The sequence below is a fragment of the Diadema antillarum genome, unplaced genomic scaffold (genome assembly GCF_040938485.1).
Source record: "Diadema antillarum isolate AM-2024a unplaced genomic scaffold, OU_Dant_1.0 seq00000523_RagTag, whole genome shotgun sequence".
NCBI classification, from domain to species: domain Eukaryota; kingdom Metazoa; phylum Echinodermata; class Echinoidea; order Diadematoida; family Diadematidae; genus Diadema; species Diadema antillarum.
This window is the reverse complement of record NW_027271475.1, coordinates 1,844,691-1,860,621: the sequence shown is the minus strand read 5'-3', so window position 1 is coordinate 1,860,621 and position 15,931 is coordinate 1,844,691. Positions and strand designations below refer to the sequence as shown.

Below are 15,931 nucleotides of genomic sequence, written 5' to 3'. Positions count from 1 at the left end.
TTGTAAAAAAAAAAAAAAAAAAATGGGACTGTATGAAGGATCGCATATAAACACATGAACACATCTATTGCTCATTGGAGAATAAAGCAGCCAATTAAGACAACATAAAATCTTGGGTGCTCTTGAGATGGCTTTCACGGAAGTGTAACTGTTATCATATAATGGAAAACAGGAATAAACAGAGCACACTTCTGGCTTGATGTTACATTAAGTGCAAAAAGGTCACTTCTGAGATAAAGCCAGTAAACAGAACTACAGCAAGAAACAATAATATGCCGCAGACCTCTGACACTTGCTATCAATGAACACGGGGGCAAGGACTTGAGTATCAACCAATTTGTTTTAAGTTGCCGTTTGGAAATAATGCATACAGGTGTAGAACAAACAATGTATCACAACTTGACCTTTGTGAGTAAACTGTCTGCAGGATGAAAATTTGATGTCATTAAACTTTATGGCTGCTGTACATTGTACACATCCTGTGAAAAAAACACAGTCATGGCCAATGAACTGCCTGAAAAGCACATTCACGTCTGAAACGTGCACATGACTGGAAATATACCACACATACATGTGTACAAATCATGAGAATTGAACCACTTCAGGCTATCACATTCTGGAGGAAATTTATGGCAGAAAATCTTGAATCACCGAATTTTTACCACTTATGTACTTGGCATCTCTGAATTTTGCTTGACATCTTACAATTAAAAAAAAGAAAGATTCAAAGGAAGAACTACATGGTGTAGTTGATTCTATCAAGTCTGCAGGAGTTCAGTTGAAAATTCCCTCCCTGTCCCCCCCCCCCCCAAAAAAAAATGCAAATGTAATGGAGAAACATGAACTTTGGTGTTCTGAACAGTATCACTCATTTCAATGTGACAAAGTCTACTAATATAGTGAAGAGATTTTGAAAATTCTGTTAGTGAAAAAATACACTAATTATGTTCACCACAAAAGGCAGCAAAGGCAGATTTGTTTTTTCCACCCCACGAAACACAGACAATGATCAGCAAAACTGCAGAAAAGTCATTTTGCAGGCTTGAAGAGTTTAGTAGGCTTCTTTTTGTTTGTTTTTTGAAGTGGCCTGGGACACAAATGTTTCACTATGAACTGGCTCCAAATGGGGAAAAATGCAAGCATAGACTGCCACACTGAAAAGGTAGCCAACAGATTTCACCCAATATAGAAAGTCTAAATTGACATAGTATATTTGACACTAGGCAAGTTGATATACCAGGTAGTATCACTAGAAACTTTAATATCATGCAACTACTACGTGTCCTCTGTATGCCATGGAACTAATCACACCAATCTCTCCAGTTTAAAATTGACATTCCATGAGCTGACATAATTTACAAAAAAAGTCGATCAAAGAGAGTACAGGACCACTCGAATTCTGCACAAAACATACAGACTAAAGTCTGTGTATCTAAAACCCACACCATATGGCTAGAATGGTCTGATGGAAATAAGTGTAGTTTGCTTTCCTGAGACAAAAGAAAAAGGACTAAATTGTTCATTTTATTTTTATAAAATCTTTTTTCTTCTTTCTCTTTTCTTCCTTCTCTTTGTTCTGGGCCAGGAGCTGGACAAAAAAAAGAAAGAAAAAAGGACTTGATGAGATAGGCAGCTATTAGCTAATAAAATTGGTAGTGTTGTGCTGTGTTGTTGTTGTTTTGTTTTTTTTTCAAACTTTGAGAAGTTTTTGATCCACAGTATTAATTCTCTAAATTTGATATCATGGACACATTTTTAAGCTCAATGTAACTTCAGCCTGAAGACTGTAAAACTAAAAATTACTGAGTGCAAAAAAAGTTTTGTGAATTTTGCAAGGAGCAAGATTCGCGATAGTTCAACCATGTTCTGTATTATTGAAAGTACTATGCTTCTAGAGACTTCTTTAATCGTCAATGCCCTCGGCTCCACTTCACACAAGTTTCATGCCTCCGATGTTTCTGGAATTACAGCAACAGCCAAGAACCATTTACAGGCTCTGAAGGCGCCTGCCCTTTAACTACTTGTACTGCATTTTAAGCTGTTGTTTTTGCAAGCACACTCTCACAAAAATAACCTTATATTTTCATCATGCACCACAAAAGATTAACAAGGGAACTGTGTAATTCCTTCATCTAGTGACAAGATACTCCAACGGGAAATTCATAAGGCATTTCTGGAGTCTATACAGAAATACATGCACCAACTTTATACTCCATACAGTAAGAGCAACTCAAACTCTTGTTCACTTGAAAATGTAATTCATTTCAGTCATTACAAGTGTATAAATACTAACCGATCTGCCCTTGATCCATTCAGTGGCCAGTGAACTTGACGCGATGGCTGATCCACATCCGAAGGTCTTGAACTTGGCATCGACTATCTTTCCACTCTCATCCACTTTGATCTGTGATGAAGAAATATAAACCCTCAGAAGGTTGAGATAGAGAAAGATACAATGCTATAATAATTCCAGGCAAACCCAGGTCTGCCAACATTCCCAAATCCAAATCGGGGAGATTCCACACTGCAGAGAGGGAGATATCTGTGTGTTACATGCATTTCAATGGGTGAAAATATTTCCCAAATTAGGGAGATCTTAATATTCACTTATATTGAGATATGAACAGATTTTGACATTTTCAGGGAGACTCCTGCAGAATCAGGGAGACTTGGCAGCTCTGCAAACCCTGTCACCAAGCAGAGGTTTTTACTAGCTGACTCGAGTGTACAGCACTGAATCAGAGAATGAGATTGACACGTTATGAAATGACAGTTCATTGAATGCATGGTTACAAGACAGTTAGTAAGTACATGTAGTATTGGCAACAAAAAGGAACAGATCAATATAAACTACATACAGTACTGTATGATACATTGTATATTTTATGGACAGAGCCATATTGCCATTTCCACTGCAAGCCTCATAAATGAAATTTACAAATGTATTGTACGGGTAGGTAAAAGGGCCATTCTCAGATTAAGTGTTCAATTCCATGTGAGTAAAACCGAAAAATCAACCACAAAGTAATACATTCAAAGATGTGTTTTCGGAAACTTCAAAACCGGTCAAATACGAAACAAAAAGTGGAACATTCTAAATGATGGCCATTCATTGAGTAAAAATGAATTGAAATAGAGCATCATATATGATTTTTTATCACCAATCAGATACGTTACCGCAAATTTACATGTTGTAATGGACTCCTAACTCTTAATTAGATCTATTGTTTTGATCCAATTTCTGTTCAGGAAAAGACATCTGTCCCCCCTAAAGATATTGGGGTTTTTCAAGAGGTAAAGATGTTGTCATCCCTTGCTAATTGGTAGACATTATTTCTGTGAGGTAGGTTGAAATATGCTTTTTGCTGAAATGAAATATAACCTTAAGATTCACTTTGTATTTTTAGCAAATTTCGCTTACAAATAAAGTTTCGAATCCCACAAATCATGCAAAGGGAACGATTCGATCTGGAATTCCCACAGGGAACAAATATGAATTGCTTTCCTGGGGAAATAACTATTGAAAAACATCGAATCGCCTTTGGTAACGTATCTGGTAAAATATAAGTAATAATTTTAGTTGTGTATGAATTAATAAATATCACCTGTTTAATTATTTACCTCATGAATTGATGTAAAAATGAACGATGTAAGCCCAAATTAACCATTTTAAACATTATACGTAATATTTAAACTATGAAATGTAGTGGAAAAGAGCCCTAAATGTGAAAGCTAAGTTCTTCATTCACAGAATATTCTCATCTTACGTCTGAATGTATTTATCCATCTGACTATAAATATTCATTAAGTTTTGATGGATAATGCAAACAAAGTTTAAAAAATTTATTTTTACAGGCACTTAGAAGGAAGTAGGTACAGTTTCTATGAACTCGATAAGCTAAACAGTTGTTTTATCTATGGTAACGTATTTGGCTCACCCCTTTTAATGAAAATGAATAAATAATTGTTCAACTTATCAATGAATCTTGAGTAGTTCTTCATATGTTGAAAAACACTAGAATAAATATGCAACAGAACACTGAAACTTTTCTGAGAAGCGTTTCATAAACTACTTTTTACTCTTTCAAAGTTTGGTAACGTATCTGGCGTACCGTAAATGAATCTGTCGGTGAAGTTACAGAGCAATTTCTACTGAATATTCTTCATTTGAACATAACTTTAATTTTTTATGGAAGCGTCATTCTATGCAGAATTGTTTTATGAACACTTTGTTTTACATAACATTATTTGTCACCGTGGGTGCCCTGAATTATACGTAACGTATCTGCTAAATCTGAAAAGCAAAAAACTGATATGCTGAATCTTAGCTTCGTCTTGTAAAATAAACGTTCAAAGTTGTTGCATAGAATATGAAAGTGGCTGGGTTTTATAGAATAGAACTTTGGAGTTTATAAGCACACAACGATTTGTTTGTAAAAACATTTACAATTTCTTTTCAGTATTTTGATTATGTGGTAACGTATCTGTCGGAAAACTTGGTATTAAGTTGTGAGACACTGACGCAGAAAGAAAAACCATGTTGAAGTGTTGCTCTTTTTCACCTCTCTGTCCTTTTGGTGTAAGAATATAATCCTGAGGTCCAACAAAACGAAGCATGTAATTTGTAGGGATGAATTTTGACCAGATTTGATCCCCAGAAAGCACAAGACCAATGCGCAAAATTCGGTCACGTATCTGGGGTAACGTATCTGTGGTAACGTATATGGTCGATCATATTATTATGAGAGCGATATCTACCAAATATTTCTCACTTGTACTAAACTTTAATGTTGAATCGATGCGTCATTCCGAGGAGTAATGTATAATATACAATTTGTCTGACATTGCAATATCAGTCGCAGTGGGTGGCGTGAAAAGTATGTAACGTATCTGTCCAAATAAATGTGTAGAAAACTGATATTTCAAACATTGTACCGTATTCTCAATAAAGAGCTGTTGCACAAAAAATCTAAGTACTTGCAATGTATGAAGTATATCCTCAGGGTTTCATATACACAGGGTCATTGGATAGTCTTGTTATTTTCGCAATGCTGTAACACTAAAGAAACTGGTAACGTATCTGGCGGTGAACTTGGCGACAGGTTTCAAAAGGCTATAAAAAAAGAAGTCAATAAAAATTTTGGAACTTTTTGAGTATTGTGATTAGCACATATGATATGCTCATCGTCCATGAAAATGATATTTGGAAAGTGTGTTTGTGGACGGAGAGAAGCAATAAAACATAATTCTGAAATAGCCGGCGACACTGCGTTTTGGGGGTCTTAACGAAGTTTAACAGCAAAATTTTATAAAAAAAGGCAGACAACCGCATTTGATCGTGTTTATTTTTAACAAATAAAGTCCTCGTGATATATTATAAACATTTAAATAGTATCTAATAGGTTTCAGGGAACCGTAAACTCTCATGGAATGTCGGCGACACCAAAATTCCGTATTTGAACGCTTTTACTGAGAATGGGCCAAAAGAATCCTAATCTAACTACACTGACACAAGGATGCTAACCAATTTTTTTTTTTTTTTTTTTTTTTGAGGGGGGGGGGGAGAGGGAGGGGGGTAAGGAGTCAAATAGATTAGTAGTCCACATTGTCAAGGTTTCAAGATTCATTGGAGTACGTACAAGTACACTATGCATACGTCCATGGTATTTCCATCTACACAGTCGCTCTTTTGAATGTTTACACTGTCACCCTGCTGCCTACATATATGCACAAAGAACAATCCACTATAACATGCACACTTTTCTTGAGCAATGTCCTTTACTTCGCAATGAGTACCGTAACTACACTAACAGCTGTACCTAGTTTGTGAGGCGGCAAATGGAGTCAGAATAATCCACTTTCTAAACAAATCCTTCACAATTTCTAACACATGACATGAGAACTCATGTACACTGGAACATTGATCGCATGAAAGCAATTCAATGCTACATGTATCAGTGAGACCCCTAACAAGAAAACATCTGTTTTGTGGTGTTGTTGTTGTTTTAGCCATTACAATGGTCCCTCATCACATGCTACAAATAAATCTATGCTAATCATAGCAGTTTAACACTCTGTCAAACACTAGAACAGTGAAAAAAAAAAAAAAATAGAAAAACACTCAAAGAGTGAAGACGTCCGCCAAGTACTGTAAAAGTGGATATTTTCGCACGACTTAGTTTTTTGCGCTTGGCCGGGTAAGAAGAGTTTCGCATGTTTTTAATTCCGCGGAATCAAGACATCAGCTACTGGAACATATGATAATTATGGCATGCAAAAATTTCAACACCGCGAAAATTTTCACTTTTACAGTAACTCATTTCCACCCATACACACATGCTGAAAATTGCCCATTTTCCTCATGATAAAGCTAAAGAAGCCTTGTGTTTACCTCATCAGCTTCCAGCTGCCCTGCACCTCCAGCAGTGCACGCGCTGTAGTGCACGCATGCAAACCTCAAATACGCGCAGTTTGAACTTGTAAATTTATTGACCCTATTTGCCAATAGATAGAAACATCCTTCAAAATTCATATAAATTCCTGGCTCACCACAAAATTTGATAATCTACCTCTGTGTCATTATCAACTTTTCCCTCCATTTGCAACTTTGTGAGTTATTTTGCAAACAGACCAACAAACAAACCAATGCAGACAAAACAATAACTTCCTTGGCAGAGGTAATATTAGGGAGCTTTAGATTTTGACGCCCGGACGTTTGAGACGAGGAGTGCGCTGGACGTTCTCCTCTACCCTGCTTCATGCTGAAAAGTAGCTTTAGATTACGCTGGGACGCAACATATAAAAAATAAAATCGCACCCCCATATAATCAGTGCATCAAGTAGCTCTCTACGTCGCAAACTGTGCAGACGTAAAAATAGCCCAGTACGCGTAGTGAAAAACTCAGGCGATGCAAGCTAAAAATAGATCGACTTGACGCGTGCTACTGTGCACGCTTATTGTAGAACATGTTTTTTTCCTCTGAACGTCCGCGCGTCTAAAATCTAAAGCTCCCTAATAGGGTGCTACAAGCCAACTGGCACTGGCCTGTTTTTACAATGAAAATAAATGCTCCTTGCCTGACTGCCTCTTCGGGTGTTTTTCCTCTTGATGATTACAATTATAAGTTCTATAACAATGATAACGTTATTGTGAATTATGAAAACAATCATCATAATCATACTGATAGTAAGAAGAAGCAGAAGATCAGATAACTTCATCACTTCTCAGAATTCTTCTATGCTTCACATTTAATATAACCAAGGTATTCTGCCAACCATCACAGAGGCCTGTGCCCCATTTCATAAAACTTGTTATCAATAACAAGTTATGATAGTTGTTACAGTTGTTATAAGCTACTGAAGTCCCTGCACCAGGGCCCCATTTCATAAAGAGTTGATATGATAGCAACTCTTGCTGGAATGACAATTGTCATGGTAAAGACAAGAATCCAGCTTCCTGATTGGCTGTTGCTGTTGGAAGTTGCCATTCCAGCAAGAGTTGCTATCATAATATCTTTTATGAAATGGGGCCCTGATTGGCTGAGAGCAAATTTGTCATCTATAGAAATGTGGCAGTTGTTCCTGATAACAAGCCTTGTGAAAAGGGACCCTGTTCTAGCTTGTGAATTGTTGTGGGTTACAAGGTACAGAGTAAGTAAGACTGACTAATAAACAAACCTGGAGCTTCATCACGTCACCACACGCTGGGGCTCCAACCAGGCCTGTGCCAACGCTCTTGTCGTTCTTGTCCATCGCACCAACATTCCTTGGGTTCTCATAATGGTCGATCACCTGCAATCAGCAGACAAAAAAAAAAAAAAAAACAAGACAAAAAAAAATCTGTTATTAAGATAAACTATTATTTGGTATCAAGCCCTCAAAAGGGTTTAATGTCTATCTATTAACAAATCTATTTTCTACTTTATCTACTTAATATACTCTTTTTAAACATCTGACATGCATAATTGCCATACTTTAAACCCAGAACAAGAGCATGTGAATACAGGGATTAATTTTCTAACTCAAATTTGATCAACCCTACTGTTAGCTGTTTCAGCTGATGAACAATATTTCAAATGTTTGAATGGTATCCTGTACACTTTTAGGGGAGAGAACAACCCCGGGGTATTGGTGCTGTAACCAGTATACAGCTGCTAACGACTAGCGTGCAGTTTGAACACATGCTATCAAACCTGTGGCTGTACCACGGAGGTGATAGGTACTCAAAAGGCACTGCTCAAACCTGTACATCATAGTTTGGTAATTTCTTGGACTGATAACATAGCCAATAGTAATGCCCTATGACCATGAGTAATAATGAGTCCCTACAAATACAAACAATGTATCACATGTTATAGCGATCGTATAGTTTTGGTTGAGACTTAATTTCAAGTTTCTTACATTTTATGGCGATATCATGAGAAACCTCTTATGAAATATGAAAGAGTTGCTCATGTAAATTCTACGAGGAATTCAATGTTTATTTGGTGAAAATTTGTTTTGAAATGGCTGAGATAGGCCTATCCAAAAAAAGAGCGATTCCAATAAAGTGTGGGACCCACACTTTATCAAATGTTTATTACGATTGCTTTGTTTTACTTTGTTTTTGGATGTTTCAGTCATTCCAAACCCTATTTTCATCAAAGAAACTTTGAATTCCTCTTAAAATGGTATGTTCTGTAGGCCTACTAGGCCTATATCATAAGTGTTTTCTTGGTATCTCGCAAAAAGATTAAAGCCCAATTCTCATCTCCACCAATAAATTTTACTGTATGACCAAACGTTGTGGGACCGAACGCGTACATGGAGTCGCTTTGAAGGGGAAATCCAACGATTTAACAGGTTAATTCTCACGCCGTTTTCAGAGTATGTTGTCTAGTATATGAGGAGTCTACAGTATATCAAGTAAAGGGTGCATATTCTATGTAAGGTAAGTTTTCATGCGCGAACTTAAGTGTCCGGAAACCCAACCCCCCCATCATACCATCCCCAGGTAAATGTTGCTCCTGAACTGTAAGCTGATGCAGATGCAGAAGTTCTAAATTTACAGCCTTTTTATTCATCTTTATTAGGCAGATGCCAACTTAGTTCAAACTAAGTAATATTAAGATACACACTGTCACGGCTATAAACTGTGAGTGACTAGCCCAAACGTAAACCACAGATTCCATAAGTTAATTTACTGACTGGGTTAAGTGATGTCTGACACTGATGCAGATGGTGATGAAGAAGGAGCACGTACGACGTAGTACAGTAGCACGTAGCACTGCACCCCGGGGTTTGTCACTGCCAGTTTCATTTCTGTGTAAAATTACACTTAGGGCCTACTACAACTTAGTTAGATTTAACGATACTAGAAATCTTAAATTATCTACTTGACTGGGCGCCAGTACTGTAGTGTAGGCATAGACATGATAGAACCCTAACGTTAGTGGAAAAATTGAAGTGCCAGTATTAGTAAATCAATGCCGTGTTTCCATTCGATTAACGTTATTATACAGGCCTACAGCATAGCCCGACAGTCACAGCGTTTGTAAATAGTGACTACACAGCTCAGTTACATTGTAACGCTAGCTACGTATCTACTCACATTTTTGTGGTATGAGGACGATGTTAACACTTGAGTTGTTCTCGACGCCAGAAGAGGCCGAAGAGATTGTCCTAACTGCCGAGCAACCGACATTTTCACGGTAAAGAGAAAGTCCGGACGAATTGTTCGTAGATTCTAGAAGTTGTGTTGGCTTCAATTCTCTGACGAGTTCTTCAGCTTGTGATGTAATAGTCACGTTGTGCAATGTAGCTAACACCGTACACATTCGTACACATGACATACCACCCACGGCTGGCCCTGTTGTGATGCACGGTCCTTCGGTCGATCATGGTGCAGAGCCTTGTCAGGTCGACATCTAAAAACTCGTCCTGACACATCTCGACACCGTGTTTGCCAAATCTGTAACCATCTTCGAACTGTCCGTTCAAAGCACGGCACTGAAAAGTAAATGAGCATCAAAGAGGTTCACAACCTCTTTGATGAGCCCCACTGGTTTGCAGACTGTACGTGACGCAGAAATTTGTCCCCCTTGCAAAAATATTTTCTCTGAAAAGTCTGTACACCCACACAGAACAGAGAAAAAATAGCAATTATCTTGACACGATAAAATGCCAACAGAACACAAGATTTCTAGAAGATTACTGCGCACATTATCCCCCTGCATTTTGGCTGGTCAGCTTCATCCGAGGGAACATTCATTCAATTCATTTAATATGTTATTTTGAAAAAAAGAAAAAATGACTCCAGTCCTCCCTCGACTCTTCTCATTAGTCGAACAACGTAAGATGTAAATAACTTGAGACATACATGTTTGTTGCCATGTTCGTTTGTTTTCATTTTCGGTTTAGATAGACCGAGAATAGATACCGAAATCTACGCATTTCCATGACTCTCCCTTCGTTCCTTAATTTCACTCAGTTTGAACAGTTATTATGACCATTACATCAGGCAAATTTTAGACACATCATCTACAATACCAGTATATATATATATATATATACACTCAGCAAAAAAAGTAAGTTCCCCCCTAACATTTTTGGATATATCTCAAAAAGTATTTTACGGATGTTCATAATTCGAACGGGAATGGATAGGGAATTTCATTACTCATAACATGAATGGCATATCATTGCCACCAGATATCATTATTGGTGTAAAAAATCGCATTTTATGTCAAAATGCATGGGAAAAAAAGTTGCACTTTAGGCCATAGGAAGCATATTGTATATATACATTTCCTATGTAAGTTATCAAATGATCTTTTTAGATTGTGTAATTCTCAGGAATTTCTTCATTATACAATGTGCTTCCCTATTAAACAGATGTTATGCATACTTTTTTAAACAATAGGCCTTCTCAATATGAAAATATTGGTAGAAGCCATGTGATTTGTAATTCCAATTTAGGTTGATCACATTAATGTGCCTGTGGGCATTTTGCATCATGCCCTAAAGTTGTAGATCAGTTTGCTGAGGGAAATGACATCGAACGTATGGAGTGGCCTGCAAGATCCCCTGACTGTAATCCAGTAGAGAATCTTTGGGATATCATTAAGTGGAAAGCGAGCAAGAAGTTGAAAGATGACACTTCACTGCAAGAATTTCAGCGCATCTTGCAGAGAGCATGGGCCAACATTGAGCAGCGCCAAGTACAAACTTTAGTTAACAGTATGAGAAGGAGATGGCGGTTGGTCATTGCGGGTGGTGGACATATCAATTATCAAATACTTCACTATATGCTCATGAAAAGAAAGAGATAGAGAAATATGCAATAACCCATGTTTAAATGTTCAGAATCATGAGTGATTGTTTGATTAATGTGTGTAAAAGTCATTGCAAATCACTAAAGTGCAACTTTTGTTTCCATGCATTTTGACATAAAATGCATTTTTCACACCAATAATGATATCTGGTGGCAATGATTTGCCACTCATGTTATGAGTAATAAAATTCTTTATCCATTTCCGTTTGAATTATGAAAATCGGTTGAATACTTTTTGAGATATATCCACAAATGCTAGGGGGAACTTACTTTTTTTGCTGAGTATATATATATATATATATATATATATATATATATATATATATGTGTGTGTGTGTGTGTGTGTGTGTGTAATATATATTCAGGCTATCGGGCTGTAACCGCTGAAATTGAACCAGGGCTCTAAGGCTACATACCGCAACAATTTATTTGTCACAGAGACATTTATTTTTTGTCTAACATTATATTATGCTCGTGGAATAAGGGTTAGGGAGGGAGGGGGATAACACCTCCGATACTATACTTGCATGCTGCACATGGCCATTTTCTTACTTTAGGAAAGGTAGACACCTATTCTGCGCTGGTAGCTTTCAAATTTTTTAGAGTCCATCTGGTCCTTATCCAGGCTGGCAGTCGGTGGTGATGATGAGATCAAAGTATACAAAAGCACGTCAAAAGTGTTATTGTAACTTTATTTCGGACAGAAACAGGTGCATGAATTAGGAGTGATGTCTACATCCCTAATCAAAATTAATCAATAAGAGATACATTTCAGACAACAAAAGAAAAATACACTGAGAATATACATTGTATTTTGCAACAATCTTCGAGAATAAGGGAAGGATATGGATCCGAAGATGACGAAAGCAGCATACTAATGAAGAAACTCCATCGTCAAGCTCAGATATTTGCCATCAAAGCTGCTAAAGACAAAGATAATAATCATAACTTCAAGAACGTACCTTGTTTTATTACAACTGAGGTATCACTGGATAGGGTTTATTTTGCTCTATCTGATGATGGACTTATACACTTCAGGAAGAGTGGCTCTTAGCCCATTTTCCGATATGACCCCCTGCTCTTCATAGTTATCATATAGATTTAAAAACAGCGACAGAGCAGCATATACGGTATTATCATCTACACGACGTTTTAGCGGCGCATTAAAAACGCGTATTGTAGTGCGCTCAATTTTTACCGTTCAATATCAGAGCATATTGAACGAAACGCATAGGCCAACGTATTAATTCCCCATAGGCTACCGTGGTTACTTGCCGTTCAAGATCACACTTTATAAAATGGGTTCAAGAATGTAGCCAATTGGAAGCGCTGAAATGAGTCACGTGTGCCTGCATTAATTTCTCACTAACATCCACGGCCTGACGTCACAATGTTTACACTAGAAGTGCGCACTCAATCAGTTGTTACAAGTGCGTCGCGCGCTACTATACGCGCTGTCAATCCTGTAAGCAACTTCTAGTTCGGGCTGCCGGCGGCCTTTCTTGTGTGCATAACATGTGTGGCGTATACGTATACTCTTATACGTACGTACAGTACTTATATGTGCGGGATTTCCGAGTGCGACGTGCGTAAATGTTTGGGACGAACATCTTCGGACATCTTACAAAGGTACGTGAAAAATGCTGTTAGTTTTCGACCCATTTTATAAAACAAATGATGCACAGGATTATTTCGTGGCGTTATGTTTCGCAATTGTAAATACCCTCGAGTGTGCTACATCTCCACTAACGCACTCTATCCTGTGCATCATTTGTATCAATTCTGTCTCGTGTACAGTGCGCGAGCGCGAGCGCTTCTTGAATGGGCAAACGCTTGCTTCTAGTGCGTGTCATTTTTTTACAATTCACAAGCGCGCAAACATCTTGCTAGTTGTTTGTTCCCATACGCAGTTTTAGGGGCTTCCCCTTTTCAGCGCTGGGACGTGACTGCCGCTAGTCAACTTCAAAGACGAGAAGAAGCCCGGTAATTTTGAGCAGTTTATGCTTGCTCTACTTGATAGTATAGATGATAATGATTACATTGGATGGCCTTGATTCATGGGATACCAGGGGATATTGCACTCGTTAGGGTCAATATTGCACTCATCTTCGATTCGTGCAATATTCCCTGGTATCCCATTCATAGCCATCCAATATAATATAACTATCAATAATAATAATAATAATAATAATAATGATAATAATGATAATAATAATAACAATAATAATGATAATAATAATAATACAATACATTTATAAGGCGCTTAATGCGGATGTTTCTAAGCGCACAGTTTACCGGAAAAAAATGAATATTTAGTCCAAAATAATACAAAATATTAAGTTAAATATTAAGTTTACAGTATAACAATTGAGAAAAAACACAATTTTTTGGTGGTGTCTGTGAGTTATTGTTGGTGATAACGGTGGTGTTGGTGTTGTCGTTTTTGTTGTTAGGCGGTAGAGTGTGAACTCCTGGCCACACAATGAACACTTCTCCTGATGGGCCCCATTTCCTAGGAAAGGTTAAAGAAGAGTTATGATTGATAGTTGATTTCAATCATAAGTGTGTTGAGAAAATATTCTCAGTGTATTTTTCTTTTGATGTCTTAAATCTATCAAAACTCTTACTGATTTGATTAGGGATGTAGACATCGCTCCTAATTCATGCACCTGTTTCTGTCCTATATGAATTAAGTTACAATACATTTTTGACGTGCTTTTATGCTTTAATCTCATCATCACCAATGGATTATATCTTTTGATAACTAAACAGGGCACTGGAATAGCAATTGTCATAGTAACGACAAGAATGACTTCCTGGATTGGCTGACATTGTTATTGGAAGTTGTCATTCATGCAAGAGTTGCTATCCTAACATCTTTTATGAAATGTGACCCTGTTTATGTTTCGTCAATACCATAAGGGCCCCTGAGCCCCATTTCATAAAAGTTGAAATGATACAACTCTTGCTGGAATGCCAACTTGTAGAAATGTCAGCTAATCCAGGAAGCGTTATTCTTGTCGTTACCATGACATTTGCCATTCCAGCAAAGAGTTGCTATCTACATTGTATCAACTTTTTAAAAGAAATGGGACCCAGACCCCCATTTCATTTAAGAAAAAAATTGAAAAAAAAAATGAAGGGATAGCAACGTCTGCTGGAATGGCAGCTTAAATATTCCTACTAGCAACAGCCAATCAGGAAGCGGGATTCTTGTCGTTACCATGACATTTGTCATCACTGATGCTATCATGCGCGCTCTGGGGCACATGTCCCATGTTCTTCAAGCCAAATTACATGATTACCCTCGATGTCAGTACACTCTCACCGTTGGGAGTGCACTTCATTGCCGTAACGCTGTATTCGGCACTGCCGTGACGCAGTGCCGAAAAACGGCATTGTTGTCATTGGTTGTGATGGAAGCAGTTATCTGGAGTTGGCGATCGTCTCAGACTGGAGATTGAAGTTCTACCCAAATTATGATTTTAATAACATTTGTGTGTGTGTGTGTGTGTGTGTGTGTGTGTGTGTGTGTGTGTGTGTATGTGTGTGTGTGTGGGTGTGTGTGCTTGTGTGTGTAAACGCCAAAAAGAGAGTCGTGAGGTGACGCAACAATGACGTCCGTGTAATCGCCTCTTCCAATTTATAAACAGTGAAAAAAAGTTTAATTAAAAAGAAAAAAGAAAATATCGGTAACTTCTTTATTTCGTGTCGGATTTACTACTTACCGCCTAATATTCTGCTCGTCCGTTCTATCCTTTACAGCCGACTTGAATAGGCCGATAGTGTGCAGAATTAATTCTCTGTAAGTTGCCAACTGCGAAAAAAAATTTTGATCTTCGAGTCCTCTCCACGATGTCGATCCTCATATTGCGGCCACATGTCGGAGACTAATTTTGTCTGCGATCTTGGGAAAATCCCCATAGCGACCGTATGTCACCACCGATGCAGAGAGGTCGTGGAGACGTCCCTTTAACAAATAAGACGTCTCGGCGGCGACGTCCCTCGACTTCCGGGCGATATTACGTTGTAACCTTGAAGACGTAACGGACGTCGCCCTGAAGTCGCCTTCTTGGTGAGCGCGCAAGCCATTTTTGGTCCTTCAAGTTGCTCGAGTCGCGGCGACGTCCCACACTTCCCCAGAGTTGAGACAAAGATGGACACAAGATAAAGGAAATGTTCATTTTATTTCAGCTCCGGTCGTTTAAAGGGAAAGCAAACCCAAATAGCAATTTGGATTGAGTGAAAGCAGCAACACTAGTAGAACACACCAGTGAAAGTTTGAGGAAAATCGGACAATCCATGCAAAAATTTTGGGGTTTTTAAAATCTTGTTGTTGGAATCGCTGAATGAGGAGACTACTAGAAGTTATGACGTATGAGTAGACAACAGTATACAAAGAAAATTCAACAAAAATTCACTTTTCTGGCATTATGAAAGAGCACTTGACTAACCGCTTTCAGAAAACGGGAATAATTGCTACCCTGAACATGTGTCAGGTTGATGAAATTTGTAATTTTCATGAAATTTTTTTTTTTTTTGTGGAATCTTTTATATTGTTGTCCACTCATACGTCATAGCCTTTAGTAGTCTCCTCATCCAGCGATTCCAACAACAAGA

The 15,931-nt window shown here is 37.9% G+C and overlaps 1 protein-coding gene across 1 annotated transcript; it reads right to left on the bottom strand.

Moving 5' to 3' along the window:
* Positions 1 to 452: 452 nt before the first annotated feature.
* LOC139734367 (iron-sulfur cluster assembly enzyme ISCU-like) lies at positions 453 to 9,766 on the bottom strand. The gene is made up of 4 exons (XM_071645159.1): positions 9,590 to 9,766; positions 7,678 to 7,791; positions 2,294 to 2,404; positions 453 to 479 (listed from the first exon to the last, which is right to left on the bottom strand). The coding sequence occupies exons 1-4, from the start codon at positions 9,680 to 9,682 to the stop codon at positions 453 to 455; spliced, it is 345 nt and encodes a 114-aa protein (XP_071501260.1). The 5' UTR covers positions 9,683 to 9,766.
* Positions 9,767 to 15,931: the final 6,165 nt, after the last annotated feature.